The sequence below is a fragment of the Rhineura floridana genome, chromosome 1 (assembly GCF_030035675.1).
Source record: "Rhineura floridana isolate rRhiFlo1 chromosome 1, rRhiFlo1.hap2, whole genome shotgun sequence".
Taxonomy (NCBI): domain Eukaryota; kingdom Metazoa; phylum Chordata; class Lepidosauria; order Squamata; family Rhineuridae; genus Rhineura; species Rhineura floridana.
Genome location: NC_084480.1, coordinates 322,736,811 through 322,754,074, shown reverse-complemented (window position 1 = coordinate 322,754,074; position 17,264 = coordinate 322,736,811). Strand labels below are relative to the sequence as shown.

The 17,264-nt window shown below is 58.9% G+C and overlaps 1 protein-coding gene across 26 annotated transcripts in view; it reads right to left on the bottom strand.

Moving 5' to 3' along the window:
• The window catches only part of PLEC (plectin), a 142,896-nt gene that overhangs the window by 42,675 nt on the left and 82,957 nt on the right, over window positions 1-17,264 (bottom strand). For 8 of the 26 annotated variants that reach the window (XM_061607236.1, XM_061607252.1, XM_061607259.1 and 5 more), the window contains 6 exons: window positions 5,643-5,704; window positions 4,259-4,273; window positions 3,623-3,712; window positions 2,582-2,617; window positions 1,411-1,488; window positions 1,197-1,289 (listed from right to left, as the gene is read on the bottom strand). In XM_061607236.1, coding sequence (XP_061463220.1) covers window positions 1,197-1,289; window positions 1,411-1,488; window positions 2,582-2,617; window positions 3,623-3,712; window positions 4,259-4,273; window positions 5,643-5,704 — 374 coding nt within the window. Of the gene's footprint in view, window positions 1-1,196; window positions 1,290-1,410; window positions 1,489-2,581; window positions 2,618-3,622; window positions 3,713-4,258; window positions 4,274-5,642; window positions 5,705-8,066; window positions 8,397-12,805; window positions 12,969-17,264 lie in introns of those variants that run through there. The other 18 variants (XM_061607239.1, XM_061607256.1, XM_061607260.1 and 15 more) reach the window with 9 other exon arrangements.

Below are 17,264 nucleotides of genomic sequence, written 5' to 3'. Positions count from 1 at the left end.
TGGCTGCCTCCCGGCGAGACCCACAACATGTCCAGAGAGGGGGCACCCACTGGGCCCTAAAAGGGCCTGGCCGCCCCTCCTTCTCCACGTCCCCCTCAGCTTGCCCCCCCAGGGGATGGCATCAGCATGTGGCATGGAAATCTTGGGTGTCCTGGGGCAATGGGTGAGTCAAGCCCAGCAAGCCACAGAGTGACGTTCGGCTCAGACGCGTGTGGGGAAGCAGCTCGCATCCCTCCCGCCTGCCCTCAGCTGCAGGAGCCACACCCTGATCCTCATGAGCGGCACAGCGGCAGCACAGACCCCCTCAGGCTGCACCCCCGCCAAGGCTCTGCTAGCTGCGTGGGCCGGCAGGCACGCCCAGAGAACACGTGGCCTCCTTCCTTGGGGGGCAGCCCTCCCTCCATCTTGCCTTCACCCACCCGCAGCATTACGAGAAACAGAAGGGACAGGAATCTAGAGCTGGGGGAGGGCTAAGGAAGGGGAGTTATGCAGCTTCTCCAGAGGGAAAGGGCCTTTCGGCAGAGCCCTCCCCCACACACACACACTGCTTATGGGATGCCCTCCCCAGAGAGCCTCACTTGCTACTCTTCCACTCCCCCTCCTTTCTAACAACATCTTAAAACTTCTGATGCCAGTATTGTCAGTCTCTGCCTTCTTCTGGTGTCTCCAAGGGGGCTTAGCCCATGAGGCCGGGGGGACTCCCTCAGCGATCACGCTACTTAGCTGTGCCTGGCCTTAACGGCTGGGCACTGCTCAGCCATGGCTATTTTGTTAAACTAAACTTTACTGCTGCATTTGATTGTGCTGTATGAGATTTATGCCTTTAAATTGTTTTAAACCATTCAGTTGTGAGAACTTAGATTATGGGTGATGAATAAATACAATAATCTTAAATGAAAGATGTGGGTGGGAAGGGAGGGAGGGAAGGGGCTGCCTGCCTATTGTTTGCACTGTCCCCCCCCGAACACCCTGCAGAGGGAGATCCTGCCAGCCATAGCCCAGCCGTGGGGGCTGCCCGTGTGTCTCAGAGACCCACCCTTCTTGAGAGGGGACCCAGCAAGGCAGTCAGACTCTGGTGCAGCAGGACAGGCCTCCCCATTTCGACCACCAGGACGCCTCAAGACCAGCACAGAGTGCTCCAGCCCCGACCTGCCTGCGCCGTGAGGGCAAGCAGTGGCCCCTGAGCCTCCCCCCACCTGGAAATGGAGGATGATGGTCCAGATGAGGCCCAGCGTCAGCTTGGGGTTGCCGTCAGCAATGTCATCGTTCCGGATGTTGACCAGCTTCACCTGGGAAATGCCACGTCACGCTGGTTACTGGGAGGGCTCCGGCCCACCACCGACATCGCAAGACAGGGAAGGCCTTTCCTTCCTGCCTGCCTGCCCCCCTCCAAATGTCCCATCTCCTCACCTGCCGGTGCTTCAAGTAATCCAAGGCGATTTGCACATTCTGCAGCTTGTGGAAGCGCATCCGGCCCTTCTCACGGGGCTGCGGGGGGGGGAAGGTTAGTCAGTGCCTCTGCCCCATCAAGACTCCACATCTGGAAGCCTCAATGCCCCGCCTGCCACCCCCCTTGCCAAAACTAGCCTCCCCAGAACAGGATCCAAGCAAAGCAGGCGAGAAGGGAGGCCAGCCTGCAAGTCCTTCCTGCCGGACACAAGCCAGAGAACAATGTCCAGGAAGTGCCTCCACCTCCATGCCCTGCACAGCCCACTTCCTCCCTGCCTGGGCTCCTTCACGTAACTGGGACCAAGACTTCTGCCATCTGCCTGCCTCCAACCCCCCCCCAGCCCTTCCTGTGCCACACGTTTGCTCCTGCACCACAAGCCACCCTCTCTCCCTCTCTCTGGCATGGCATGATCAGAGCCAGGCTGCGGACACACCACACATTTGAAGCATGCAGCTTCCCCCGAAGAATCCTGGGAATTGTAGTTTACCCCTCACCAAGCTACAATTCCCAGCAACCTGAACAAACAACAGTCCCCAGGATTCTGCAGGGGAAGCCACGTGCTTCAAACACATGGCGTGTACTCACCCCAGAGTGGCCCAGGCACAGCCACCGTCGGGACCTGCCCAGAAAGTCTGGTGCTTCCCAGAAGAGGCAGAATCCAAATGCACCCAGCCCATTTCCACTCAGCAGTGGGGCAGCCTCAAATCTCCTCAGGCAGAAGCAACAGGACCTGGAGGCTGCCGGACATATGGCCAGAATCTGAGGGGTACGTTCTCCCCCCCTCACTGGCAGAGGAGTGCACAGAGCAGGAACAGAGCCAACCCAGGCTGACTTCATAGACAGCCCCACAGCGGAACGGGCTAACGCCATGGCTGAAGGCCGAATGTTGCGGCCTCCCGTTTGGGGCAGGGGTGGGTGTGGCTCCCCATCACACGCTTGGCCAGCCATTGGCCAAGCAGGTTTGAGCCAGAGCTCTCACTGGGAGAGGCGGGTGTGATGTCACTTCTGCGCAAGTGAAAGAGAGTACCCCACCGGCAGTCCACCCAGAGCCTCAACCAAGTGGGCGTGCGTGCGTGCTGCGCATGCAAAGCCATGCAGAAAGCAACCGGGGGGGGGGGCAGAACCACTCACCAACCGCAAGTTCCGGATCACGTCGCGTTCTCTGGGCTACGCAGCAGAGGGAGCCAGCAAAGAGGGAGGCAGAGGTCAAAGGGCAGAGGTCAGAAGGCAGAGTCCAGCAAACAGGAGAGACAAACAGCAAGCAGCAGACAGAGAGGCGGAGAGAGGGAGAGGATCCCGTGCGGTGCACAAGAGCGACTGTGTTAGAGCGCAGGGGGGCAGGCTGAGCCCACTGGGCTGTGGGGAAAAAGAGTGGGGGGAGCAGCAAAATACAAGGGAAGCGTGCGAGCAGCTGTTGCGCCCCAGACAGTGCAGACCCAGCATTGCACGGTGGGATGCGTGGGGTGGAATGTGGCTTCCACGTTTCCTAGAGGCAGGTCTCCAGGCCTCAGTGTTGTCAAACAAGGTTTGTGGAAGGAGGGGGGCAGCTCAGGACTCCCAAGGGAGCCTCCAGTGGGCCTTGACCCACATCCCTCCAAGGGGCTCTGGCCAGGGGAGTGCAGTGGCCTCACGTAGTGGGACACTTGCCTGGACCCCCTTTTTGGGGTGGGAGAAGATGGGCAGCTGCAGGAGCAAAGGCAGAGAAGCATCCCCCCTTCCTCCTAGCCTCAGGAGGGATTACAAAATGGAGGGAAGCCATTCTTGGAGGTGCACAGCCCCCTCCCCAAAGGCTGCAGGGAAGCTGGCAACTCCAGGCCCAGCAGGATGAGGGCAGAGCAGGAGGGAGGGTGGGGTGGGAGAGAGGGCCAGAGAGTTGGGGGAGCAGGGTTAGCTCCAAGCAAGAGGGCAAAGGCCACAAGGCAAAGGGGTCGCCAAGGAGCAAGCAAGCACCCGGGGGGGGGGAATACTCAAGGGGAGGCGGTGAAGTGTTTGAGGGCCGGGGAGGGGTGCAGAGCCTCCAAGGATGACGCTGCCCTTGCTGGCAAGACGCGCTTGGACTCCACCTGCCGACGGCTGCCCAGGGCACCATCGTGCTGCCTGGGGAGGGCATTCGAGGGGAGGGAGAGCGGCCAGCCCACACAGGCCGGCTCAGGGGCAAGAGGCTCCACGTACCAGGGTGTCTCCCGAGAGCACCTCCAGGAGAGAGATGAGATTGTGTCCATCACGGAGGTCTTCGTAGAGGTCGTTCACATGACGGTGGGCCTGGAGAGTGCAAGAAGACAGTCTTCACCCCCTCCACCCATTCACCCCCCACAAGCAAAGCAAGGGGGGACTGTGTGAAACTGCCCTCCTCCCCAACCTCTCTGGGGTGAAAGATGACAGTCGCCAACCACACAGGCCGCACTGAGCCTGCAAGTCCCCCCCCATCCTGAAGTGCACCCCCTGGGCCTGGGGGGCCCCTGCAGCTCCCTTGAGCTCAGAGGGACCCCTCCTCCCCCTCTGGGGAACAGCTGGCCAGTGCCTCAGAGTGGGTCACTGGCCTAGCCGCAGCAACCCCCAGGGGGCGGGGGTGCAGATCAGCAGAAGAGGAACTGCTCTGTGGGCAGAAGGAAGTGCGACACCCCCTTCCCGCCCAGCATCTCTGGGGGTGGTGGGGAAGGCCTCTGAGAGCCTCAGGAGCCACGGCTGAGCAGACAGTGGCCCAACTGTCCCTAAGGTCATCTTTGGGAGTCCAGACGGACAGGGCAGAGAACAGCAGGAAGGGAAGGAAGAAGAAGGGGAAGCCCTGGGCACCTCCTTGGCACCTACCTCTGATCGCCAGTGCTGTTGCCAGGGAGGACAGGAGGAGGGGGGGAAGGAAGAAGAGAAGGAGGAGGAGGAGGAGGAAAGGGGCAGGAAGAGAGAAAGAGAGAGAGATTATGAAAAGGAGAAAACAGCCCACAGAGAGAGGGGGGTGAGCATACAGTGGGCCAAAGGGTGACTGGCAATGCGAGGCCAACACTGGCCATCCCAGTCAGGGCTGGCAGGGACACCAACTAAGTGCCTGCTAAGTTTCCAGCTCTCATGGCTGTCAAGGGGAGGGACAACAGAGGAGGTTGGAGGAGTTGCGTTGTGCTGGCGGACTGGCACTCAAGGGCAGCCAGCCTCACATCTAGGAGGGTGCAAAACAGGGCAGCAGCGACCCCTTTGGGGGCCGAGGAGCACAGATGGATTTGTTCACCCCTCGCAAGCCAGGTCCCACTTTGACCCCCTTGTTGCTGTCCACCACAATCCCCCGGGGGTCCTGCCCTACCTTGCCCTCGCCTACGGCTACCCCCCCGCTCCTCCCAACATCCCCATGGGCATTTCCATTTAAGAAGCAGTTGAGCGTCCAAGACACAAGACCAATTAGACCCTCATCAAGCAAGCACAAAATCGGCACTCCCTGCACAGAGGCCATTCTGCCAAAGTTTTAAAAGTAAATAACTACAAGGTGTACTTGGAGAACCAGGTGCTCCAGGCTGAGGAATTCTGGCTTTGGGGTTCGCATTGAAACAGATGTGGGAGAAGGCAGTGGGGGGGCACCCAGAGGAGCTGCTACACCAAAATCCCAGCACGGCCACCCAAGGGGACCTTTCAGGGGATGGATACTGACCGGCACGTGCACTGGGGCGGAGGGAGGGAGGGAGGGAGGGAGGGGGGTCCATTGGGCCTGCAGCCCCAAAGACAAGGAAAGCAATCCTCCAAGTGGCTGCAGGGGCCTCTGATAACAGGAATCATGGGACTGGGGTCGCTGGGGGGGGGCACAATCCATGCCCAGCAGAAAACTGCGCATGGCAGGTTCCTGGCACAGCAGCGGGTAGAAGAGGCCCATTCAGAAGTGAACTGGGGGCTCTTCCTACCTCCAGGGAAGGATGCAGGGTGAGTCAGGTCCAAACTGGGATTATTGTTTGCTATTGGGGGGGGGAGAGAAGACAGAGAAGGAAACACATACGAGTCTTCAACCAGCACCTCCTGTGTCCCTGGACAAGCTGAGCACCAGTCTTCTCCCACCAAACTTCCCCCACCAGCCTGAGAAGCAGCCCCCCCAATGTTTATTTGCTTAGAATACTTATATCCTGCTTAGCAACCCTGAGAGGCTCTCCACAACGTGGCCAACAGCCCCCCACTCAAGAGTCAGCGGGTGGCGGTGGGGGGAGTCAGCAGTGCTCACCTTGATGAGGTGCTTGTTGACCCATTTGGTGAAGGTTTTCTTCTGGACCCGGTCTCGTTCGTCTGCAAAAGAGGAGAGAAGAGAGGAGAGGGATGGAGAGCCCATGGGGCTGAGAGTGTTGGAGACAGACCTCACCCCACCAGAAGGAAACGGAGGGGAGGGCGCAGTAGCCAGAGTCATCAGGCCCGGGGAAGCCCGGGTGACTCATCCGATGTGGGACAGGAAGGAAATGCAAGCATGACTCTGCTGGCAACTTGCACCACCACGGAACCCGTTAGGAGGCCTGGCGCAAGGGCCAGTGCCAGCCAAAGGACCATGGGCCCCACCTGCCCCAGCACTTTCCAGGGGGGCAGGGGGCTGGCACACTCGGCTCCTGGTGGCCTGGCTGCCACAGACATGTATGTACCCCTTCACACACAGGGAAGCAGGAAATTCCCTTCTCCCAAGTCGGACCATTGGGATCCACCTAGCTTAGTACTGACAACACTGACTGGCAGTGGCTCTCCAAGATTTCAGGCCGGTGACATTCCCAGCCCCACCTGGAGACGCCCTCAGGGGTTGAACCAGGGACCTTTTGCATGTGCGGCAGAGGCTCTAACCACTGATCTCCGGCCCACCAGCAGAGCCACACGGCTCCTTCAGCTGGTTGCACGGAGGGGGAGGCAGGCCTGAAGGCGCTTTACTGGATCGGAGCAAGTCCCCCACACCGCCCAGACCGCAGCAGAAGCCACTGAGACGCCCCCCGGAAGCACTCTAAAAGAACGTGCCACTAAGACCACCAAAGCTGTTTAAGTCAGTAGCCAATGCCACATTTACTGTCCACGAGAAGCCTGAAGAGGCCAGGACCATCAGAAAAGCCTGCCCCGGAGGACACGGCCTGTCCAGGGTCACTGCAGTCTGTCTCTAAGGGCTCCCCGGGAGCACAGAGGGTGGCTGAGTCAATCACTCCACATGCCACTGCCTGGGCTCCAAGCCTACTCCACAGCAACTTACAAAGGGTCCATGTTGCCAAGCTAGACAGGAGGCTGGTAAGCCAAGGAGAGAGTAGCCCAAACACCTCCGAACGACCAGCAGAGAGAAAGGACACCCCACCCCGTCTCTCAAGGGCCACCCGGTGAAAAGATGTGGTGCTTGTCGCCCTACAAGGAGGAGGAGCTGGAAACAGGCCAAGCGCTCTTTGTGAGCACAGCCGGCCTCAGCAAGGCAAACTCTGAAAGGCCGCCAGGCAGAAACACCTCTCTATGAGCAGATGGGGGGGACCCTTCTGGGGACTCCCTGAGGAGGGGGGTCCTGCCAGGGAACAGGAGGCCATCTTGGCCAATGATCCTGCAGCTGGGTGAGCGCAGGCATTGGGCCTGGCTGAGCAGGCACTGGGTGCCTGATGCAGGAGGCATCACCCACCTCCCAAAGGCCCGGTCCACCCTCAGGGGGCACCAGGAGCCAGCACCTCCCGCCACCCCTGTCCCTGGTGCAAAGGCTCAGCCTCCATGTGCCTGGTTGCCATGGCTTCCAGCCCAGACCAGGGGCTTGGCTTAGCTTGTTTTGTCTGGCTGCTTCTGCACGTTGGGATTCGCCCAACAGAAGCAGCCGCAGCCCCCACATGCCTGAGCCAGGAGCCCTGTGAACGCATACGGACCTGCCCCTCCCCTCCCCTCCCCACCTCGCCCTGCCGGGGAATGTTCAGGGAGTGCCCCCCCACCCACTGGCCTCTGGGAGGGGGCCCAGCAAGGCCTCACTCTTCCCCCTCTCCTGGCTGGCAACCCAGAGCCTCTGCCCCACTGGCTCCGGATGGGACCGGACCAGGAAGCAGCTGCCTGCAGGGAGGGGGGCTCTCCTGCACACTCCCCCCCATCTGGATTTGAAGGGACTGACGGAGAGTCAACAGGTACAGAGATGAAGACAAGCACAGCCTGTTGAATTTCTGCACGCGGCACAGAAAATCCCACCAACTTCTAAAACCAAAGAGGCAGTGCCGGGCTTGGGGTACCCAACACCAAGGGCCCCTTCTGGGGAATGAGCACAAGGCCTGGGACTGAGCAAACGTCAGAGACACCCCGGCCAACACTCAAGGGCTCCGCGGAGGCAAAGAACCCAGACAGGCACTGCGCCTTTCACACACCCAGCACCCTTGGCCCCATAAGTGGGCCCGCATCCTTGACTCTGCCAACGTCCCCCAGCACAGCTCACCCCCTCTCTTCCTGGGGGAAGCCCAGTGACCTCAAGCAGCAGCTGCTGCCCCCCAAAGCGAGTCTGCGCGCGCACACGCACGCACCCTCCTGGCCCTGGCCCGCTCATCCTGGGCACGGGCTTCCACCCCCCCACGGCGCAGGCCGTACCCAGAGGAGGGAGGGAGGCCCCACCACAGAGAAACACCAGAGTCCCCCCCTCAGCCTGAGGTGGGCGCACCCGTCCCCCCCCCCGCACCTTTCTTGCCCTCCGACGCCCGGAGGACGGCTTTGTAGAGGTTCTCTTCCGAACTGGTCCTCTCCCCGACCCCCAGGGAAGCAGGGGCGCCAGCGTGGCTGCGCAGCCGCTGCCGCTGCTGCTGCTGCTGCTGCCGGGACATGGCTGCGGCTCTGGGCACAGGCTCCGGGCTCAAGGCTCCCAACCAAGCAGACTCCGCCGCTCCCCAGCTCGCCAGCGCTGCCTGAACCCTGCCCCAGCCAGGCCTGGCCCTCCCCTCGTGCAGGAGGCATGGGCTGGGCTGGGCTGGGCTGGCCAGGCCTGCGGGGGAGGGGCCGGGCTTCCCCTGCCTTGCTCAGCCCAGGCAGGAAACGGCAGCGCTGCCTGGAGGGCTTCCTGGCAACGTAACCATTTCCTTGCCAGCCTTGGCAGGGCCAGGGCAGCAGGAACAGAAGCCTCAAAACGCCCGCTAGGGCAAGGCGTGCGCAGCCCCACTGCCTACTCCCCCCCTGCGTCAGAGACCTGGACCCACAACTCACCCTGCACCCAGCAAGGAGGCAAACGCATGCCCAGGGATCAGGCCCCCTCCGCATTCACAGTCAACAAGGACAGGGAGCCCCCCCAGCCTCTTCCTTCGCTTTCATCCGTGCCCCCCTTTCAAGGGGCCTCCACTCCCTCCTCTGAAGCTCACCCTAAAGGCAGGAGGAAGGAGGGCAGAGCTATAGGGTCCTGACCCAGGTTCAAATCTCCACTCAGCTGTGATGCTCACTGAGTAGCAGTGGAGAAGCCTCTTTCTCTAACAAGCCTACCCCATAGGGCTGCGCTGAGGATAAAATGGAATTGTACTGAAGTGACTTGCAGGAAGGCCAACATGTGGGCAAGACTGGGCCTGGCGTGTGCCCAGGGCTTCCCAGCACCATCCCAAGGAGGCTGCTGCCAACGGCTTCTCCATTGCCATGGCCAGGGGGAAGCAGCGTGGCAATACGTGGCCCACCTATCACACTCTCCAGCCCCCTCAACGTGGCTTGGTTCACAGCTGACCACCCCAGGGCCCAAAGGTAAGAGCAGCGCTGTTCTGCACACCCACAACAGGCACACACAGCCCATCCTGAAGCATGGGCGTGGCACTGGACCTTGCATGGGTGGAAGGCACCATGCTGGCACGAGGCTGGGCCATGACTCACCCATTTAGGGGAGAAACACCCAACTCATGGCCACAAGGCTGTGGGAATGCTCATGCGCCAACCAGCCTTGGCCCATCTCACATTGCGAGGTGCACTGTCAGGAGTGGGCAGGGAGGGAGGGGCCACTGGGCCAACCTTACAGGGGGCACTGAGGAACAAAAGGGAACCACATGCAGGCCTCGGAAGGCCTGTGGGGAGCCCAGCCTCACACTGTTCCTTGGATGTCTCACTTCCTCCTCAGAAGTTCCCACCCAGGGCAGAGGCCGGGAAGGGCCCCTGGGTGCTGTGGGGACAGCCCTTCCCTGTCCCCACACCCCACAGAGAGAGAGAGAGATTCAGGGCCAAGATGGGGCATCAGGGGTTGTGGAGGTGGTGGCTCCTCCCCCCCCCCGCCTCAGGAGCACATTCCAGTGTGGCCAGGCCCAGGCTCTGCAGGCTCCTCCCGGTGGCAAGCAACAGCAGGACTGGGCTGGCTCCCAGTGCCCAGAGGAATGTGCGCAGAAGAGCTTCAAAACCACAGAGAAGTTCCAGCTGCTGCTGACACATCTGGGCTAGAGAACTGCAGCTGCCGCTGAGGCCGGGCAAGGCTGACACCAAAGCCCGCCTTTGAGGTGGGGCGCTGTTTGCATCCTGCCCAGGAGCCCTCCCTGCTGCCAAGGCCCGCTCTGAGTCACATCATCTCCCCCAGTGGATGGGGGGGCAGATTCCTGGCCTCTGGGGCGAGGGGGGGAGGATCTCCTACTAGTGGGCAAAAGAGGAGGCTGAAAATGGAGGCGGCTGTTTGTGTTGGAAGGGGGGCAAGAGCAACTCCTGTTTTGTTCTTTTCTTTATGTTCCAGAAGGGAGATAGAGTCAGGGTCCTCCAGCTGGCTAGGCTTGCCTGCCTTGACCTGTGCTATGCTCTGACTAACTTCCTTCCCTTGTAAACTGATGTGCTCAGGGAAGCTGACCTGCCCCTCCTTCCTTTGTCTTCTTCTTGGACTGTCCAAGGAGAGAGGAGACATCTCTGTCTTTGCTCTCTCTCCTGAGCCATGAGGACAACACCGAAGTCTGGGCATTGCGCCTCCAACTTAGTTACAACTAGGTATGCCTTTCCTGTCTACTATGTATTTCCATAATAAAGTAGCTTTTTTTATTTTACTACGTTTCAAGTCTCAGTGATCTCAATGCAGGGTAAAAGCCTGCTGCTCAGGTAAATACACACACTGGAACAGTCAGACCATTGACTCACTCCACCCCACAGCCCACGCCTTCCCTGGGCAAACTCCAGGCTCCCGAAGACGGGAAGGAAGGACCTCCATCTGCTTTGGCCTGCTACAACTCCACCAGCCCTAATGATCCCCTCCAACCCCCTCCAGCTGTGAGGCCCCAACTCCTCCCCCACAGCTAAATGGCCAATCAGGACACTTTCCGCCCCTCCTTTCACCTCAAACACAGTGCAATAGGTATCTCCCACCCCCAAATTACACACACACACAGAGGGATCAGATGTGACAAAGGCTAGCCAGCATGCGGAAATCAGGGCCTCTTCCACTCAAGGCTTTCATCCGGTTTGGCCCAGGACGGCACAGGAGCAGATCAGAATCAGACCAGGATCCTGCATCCCACAGACAACAGCCAGCCAGGTCAGAAGGAGGGAGCCTCCCCAGCAGCTGGCATTCAGTGGCACTCTGCCCCTGACCCCGGAGGGGGGAGGCGCCACTGACAGCCTTCTCCCCCCCCCCCGTGAATTTGTCTAAACCCCTTCCAGAACTATCTAAGCTACTGGCAGATGCCACACCTTGCGGAGTCAAATTCCATCCAAGCTGGCACACAGCCGGCCAGGGACAAAAGGCAACCTGGATCCTTGGGAGAGGCCCGAGGGTGCCCCCTGCTCAATCCTGGTGGAGCCAAAGGGTTGAGGTAATTGTGGGGCACCCCCGTGTATCCAGCAGCCTCACCCACAAGCAACCTCACTCTCAACAAGCAGGTCACCCTAACAAAGCTTCTTTTGATCAGGGTCTGGCTAGTTGCCATGTTTGGGGCCAGAGGACCCCCACCCCGGTCCATGTGTCAATGTTCAGTGGCCGGGAGAGAGGAGGGGAGACCTGTGGTGGCTCACCAGTTTCTCCTGCAGCTCATCTCCCCTAGTCCCTGACCACCCATGCTGGGTGGGACCAGTCCAGCAACGCCTGGCAGGCTGCCGGTGAGCCACCCGAGATAGCAACAGATCCCTGCCCCGGAGAACTTGCAGCACGGAGAGGACACCCACTATTCCCCAGGCCCTGTTACCGTTGGCCCTCCATCTCCGCTCTCTCCTGTGTGGTTTGGGGTAGGAAGGTTGCAAAGAGCCAGGGGTCTCTGAGGGCCCTACACAAACCGAGTGGGTGAGGCAGCATGAGCTTTGTTTGTTTATTAAATCAAGTGTCTAGCTCTCATGGCTACATAGACAGGTTTGGAAATGTGTGGGCAGAACACATGGGAGCTGCTGAAGGGGGGGGCAAAGCATGGCCAGAGTGCTACATCTGTGCCCAGGATGAGCAAAAACTGGAAAATGTATGCAAATTTGTCACAGGATTTGAATCAATCCCTCTCACCCTAGCTTTTTTTCACTATAGAGTGAAGAGACCAGACAGGCTCCTTCCTCCCTTGAATTCCCACCACCACCCACCACCCATCACCCCAGGACTAAAAGCATTTTCCAGGCATGTTGCTTCCTAGACTTGGCTTTTTACAGACCAGAATTATGCAAAGATTGGGAATGTTTTTTCTTTTAATGCAGCTCTGTAATTCTATTTATTTATTTATTTTTATTTAAAATTATTTCTATCCTGCCCTTCTACCCTATAATAGGGCGCTCAGGGCGGCTTACAAAAATTCAAAAAGTGAATGGGGGGGAGGGGAGCCCTGAAGCTCCACCCCCCTGCCCAGAGGTGGCTCCTCCTCTCCCTGCCCCCCCTTGCCCTACAAGCTGCCTCTCTTCCTCCCTGCCCTCAGCCTCAAGAGCCGGGGATTATCCTGGATGCCACCTCAACTGGGCCAGAGTGCCCAGGCGGGGGAGCAGCCATTTCCACTGTGAACAGGCCCTCCGTCCCCCATGACCGGCCGCTGCAGAGCCCTGCCCTCAGGCTCCAGGCCCTAGATGGCAAAAGAGCAGGGGGAGCGCCCCCCCACAACTGAGCTGCAGGGGATGCCAGGGCTTGGCAGGCCACTGCAGGCCCAGGAGATGGCCTCGCAGGGGCTCAGCCAAGCCCAAATGCTACGTGCTGGGGGGGGGAGGTATTCTGCCGCTCCTGGGCTTGTTGTTGTTGTTATGCACCTTCAAGTCGACTACCCTATGAATCAGCGACCTCCAAGAGCATCTGTCATGAACCACCCTGTTCAGACCGAGTGCGCATGCGCAGTTGCCAAGCCCTTCCTGGACAGGTTGCTACGGAGACGGAAACGACCCGTGCCCCGCCCTCTTTAACCCTTAGCTCCCCTCGGCCGGTGACGAGACTGGACGGAGCGGACCTTAGACTGCAGGAGGGGGGCGGCGGCGGCTCGGGAGCGCTCTGCCCCACTCGCTCGGCTCCCCCTCAGCTATCAACCCACCTACCTACACAGCAGAGCTGGCCATAGAGGAGGCGGTGCCGGTGGCGCTCGGGCGCGCTCAGCCACTCCGAGCCTCCCAGCAACACTTCCCGCTTGTAGGCGAAGTAGGCGCCCACCGACGGCTCCGCGCTCTCGCAGCTGCTGCTGGCCATGGCGACGCGCTCCGGCTGCCGCCCTGCCTGCTCGACGCCAACGACGACGGCTCCGGCTGCAGGAAGCGCCCCGCCCTGCGCCCGCCCCTCGTAGCCACGGCCCGGCCGAGCTGCCAGGGCGACGCATCGCCGGCCCACGCGGAGCCCCCCCAGGCCATCAGCGCCCACACAACCGCCTGTCAGCTGGCCCAGCTTCCAGGCTGCAGCAGCCGCGCACCCCGCCGCCGCAGGGACCTCTCCGTGCGCCCCCAAAGAGGGCTGTTCCCCAGGCGCAAGACGAGGAAGTCACATAATGGAGATTGGAAAGGGAGACCCAGAGGCCGCCTAGTCTGACCCTCAACCTCGATCCAGGCCACTGGGCACGCTGACCATGACCGTGCCTGCCCAGACTCTCCTCAGCCGGCCCCCCGAAAGAGAACCTCCATCCCCTGCACCGCCTGCCCAGGCAAGGAGGACGGCTTTCGACTACTCGGCTACCGCCCCAGTGTGCAAACATAACAGGGGCCCTCTGAAAGGGCAAGCCCCGGACAGGAAGTGTCCGACGGGCCCCTGGCCACGAGGAATACCCGAAGGGGGCGGCGCCCCGCAGAGAGACCCACGAAGAAATCCGGCCGCGTGCCCCATCCCCTCGTCACGGCAGAGCCCAGACCCAGGAGAAAAAGAGGAGGAGATGCGCGAGCGAGCGCGCAGCCAACCCCCTTCCGCCCGGCTTATTGACGGCCCCAAGGCAGGCCTGATCGGATGGCGCCCCGTCGGCGTTGGTGCTAGGCCGTCCGCTTCCGCGGTGCAATCGTATCTGTCCAGGAAGGAATGCTGAGGTGTGGAGAGGGGCTGGGGAAGCGCGCCAGGCGGCACGGGAGAAGGAAGCCCTTGCTTGGCTCGGGTAACCAGGGCAGCCCAGCGACGCCCGCGCTTCCCCAGCTTCGCCTGGCCAAGCCCTTCGTCACCAGCGCCCTGGCTGGCGGACCCTGCCTGGGCAGCAGCTTCGAGCGACTGGGGAAGGAAGCGCCTCGCCTCAGAGGCTCCCCTCCACCCGCTCTGGATTAAATGAATTTTTAAAATCTCTTGAATGCCTCACACCTCTAGAAAAAGTGGCATGCACCCCAGGTTAAGACCCACTGGAGGGTTACACACTAGACAGCCACAGCCTGCGAGAGGCTCCCCTCCCAGAAAGCTTGTTTAGGAGAGCAGGATCAGGGTACCCCCCCTTCTCCGTCCACAGGGCCACCTCAGAACCTAATAAATATGCACAGCGTCCCGCTCTTCTGCAAAAGAAGGCTGGAAGGGAGCAGGGCTGGAAAGAGGCTGGAAGGGGGCAGGGCTGGGCAGGGAGCGTTTGGGGCCTGCGTCTTCTTCCCGTTGATCCCTTCCCTCTTATGCAGCCAGCCCTCCTGGGGGGGGGGAGCTTTTGAAGATCTCAGTGGGAGTGTTGCAAAAAAATAAAACACAACATAAGGAAAACATTAACAATACTAAATTAGAAAACTAAGAAGTGTTTGGAAGAAGGTGCGCAGCTCACTGGCAGCTTTTGACCGACCTGCACCTCAGCACTGTTGGAAGTGGGGCAAGAGCAACTCCTGTTTTGTTATTTTGTTTATGTTCCAGAAGGGAGATAGAGCGAGGGTCCTCCACATGGATAGGCTTGTTTACCTTTAGCTATGATGCTCTGACTGACTTCCTTCTTTAGGGAAGCTTACCTGCCCCTCCTCCTTCTGCCCTCTCTCTTCCTTTCTTCTCTGTCCGAGAGAGAGGAGACATCCTTTTGTCTCTGCTGTGTCTCCTAGCCATGGGGGCAACTCCCACACCTGGGCGTTAGGTCTCCAACTTAGCTAGTTAGGTAGAACTAGGTATGCCTTTCTATCTACTACGTATTTCTATAAATAAAGTAGCTTTTCTTATTTTACTAAGTCTCCAGTCTCACTGATCCTGATGCAGGGTAAAAGCCTGCTTTCTTAGATAAACGCACGCACACGCTGGCACACTCACATGTCAACATCCGCTGTTACTCTGCTGCTGTGCTGCTTTAAGCTAAATTAAGCACACAAACACAGCAACAAGCACAACTACGCAGAAGTGTTAGGGCCATTATCTGGGGAGATTGGTTTGAAGGGAGCAGTGTGGGGGTTTTGTGTTTGCTAAAAGAGGGGAGGGGTCCAAGAAGGGAGATCAGGGCGAATGCCCCAGGGCACTGGAAGCCAACTTGCGGGGCAGCCCCCGGAGAGCCCTTACTGCCCCTCTCAACCGGGTTATGGGGTGGGAAAGGCCTGCTGCAGCAGGGTCCCCGGCCTCCTCATGCCAGGCACAGGCCTAGGAAGCTGGGCCCACCGGCCCGCTGCCCCAGGGCTCTGCCCGTCAGCCCACAAAGGGTGGGCAAGAGCCCAGGCAGCCTGGCCATCTGCTCTTCCCTCCCTCCCGTGTGATGGGGGGGCTCCCATGTGCCCGCCTGCACAGGACTGATAAGGCCGTGGCAAGGGAGGGGAGGCTTCCCATGCCCGCAGCCCGAGGAGGGCCAGCTACATCCCCGAGAAGGCCTCCTGGCCCGGCAGCAGGCTCCAGGCTGGCCCCTTCTTTATTTATTTATTATTAGATTTATATCCCGCCCTTCCTCCCAGCAGGAGCCCAGGGCGGCAAACAGAAAAGCTAAAAACACTTTAAAACATCATAAAAGACTTTAAAATACATTAAAATGAAACAACGTTAAAACATTTTTTAAAAAAGCTTTAAAAACATCTTTTTTTTAAAAAAGGGTTAAAAACATGTTATTAAGGAAAACATATTAAAAGCAATTTGAACACAGACGCAGCCTTCGCCTCCCTCCGCCTGGAGAGGGAAGTTGGAGCCCATGCACTTCCGCCCTCCCGTCCCCACTGAGCGGAGGGACAAGTGAGTCACTCAGACTAATCAGACCCAGATTCCCCCCTCCCCGCTCTCCACTCCCACGGCAGCAGCGCCAGGGCGGGAGACTGGAAAAACTGAGCAGGAAGGGGGCTGCCTGCACCCGCCTTTCCCTCCGCGCCATGAAGTTGCACACAGCCAGCTCCTCTGCAAGAGCCCCTCGGAAGCCTCCAGAATGCAGGCGGGGGGTGGGGTGGGGGGAGCTCCAGGTTATTATGGGGAGGGAGGATAATGCCCGCTCTCTGCACATACTCAGCGGTGTTCTCTTATAAATAAATAAACTATAAATAAATAAATAAACTATAAACTAAAAAACTCATGCTGCATACACACATTTCACCGCTCAGCCCTGGATCCTGTTCCAGACGTGAGGTCTCACTGCCCCCCCCGCATCCCGCTGAAGAGAGAAAAAGACTAGGTGGCCTGGGGGGGATGAGGAAGGGATGGGTGTTGCTGGGGAGAAAAAATGGAGCCGAGCCCAGCCCACCCTACCCCAGGCAGGAGTGGGGCCCACCCAGCATGCATGGCTGCCCCCCAGACGTCTGAAAGAGCTCTCCAGGGAAGAGACCCACACGCATAGGGGCACTGTATCCCCTAAGTGGCCACTGAGGGCCCTACACCTCCTCCAGCCAGCCCACCCACGGCAAGATCCAGCCGAGCCGACCCTCATCATTCCTTTACTGGCCTGAGGAAAAGGGGGGCTCCTAGCTGTGGGGGTGGAGAGAAGAAGGTCGTGCTATTTATTATTTATTGGATTTATTAGTTGCCCATCTGGGAGGTTGTCCAGCCACTCTGGGCGACGTACAGCCAAAAATATAAATTACAATCAACAATAAACGTAAAAACATTAGCACATTAAAATCGTATGTTGGGAAGAGTGCAGAAAATGGTTGAATTGAGGTGCTAAGCATCCTTCATTAGAAGTAAGCTCCACTGAAACCGATGGGACTTCCTTTCAAATAAATGTATCTACATGTCATTTTAAGTATCTTTCTATAGGGAACTTGCATTGAAGAAACAAAGATTGAGCTAAAGGTTAGATCTTAATTCCAGAATTTAAAGAATAAGAACATAAGAAGAGCCTGCTGGATCAGGCCAGTGGACTGTCAATTCCCTTTGCCTCAATTGTCCATTTAGCTCTTGGCTGTTCTCGTGCAAGAGAGTTTTCTCGCTACTTGAAAAAGCAACGACTGTTTATAGGCGAAAACCCAACATTCCCTGACTGTCGATTTAAACAGTATTTTTAGTCAGACACACCCACCTAAAAACTTAAAAGCAATGAGCATAATAGTATTCAGGAACATAAAGGGTTGTATCCAATAAAGCAGTCCCGTTCACCCAAGGACTTCCCCTTGCGCAACGGAACCCTCCCTTCCTGCACCCCCCAGTCTGCTCTAGAACAGATTGAGGGGGGCG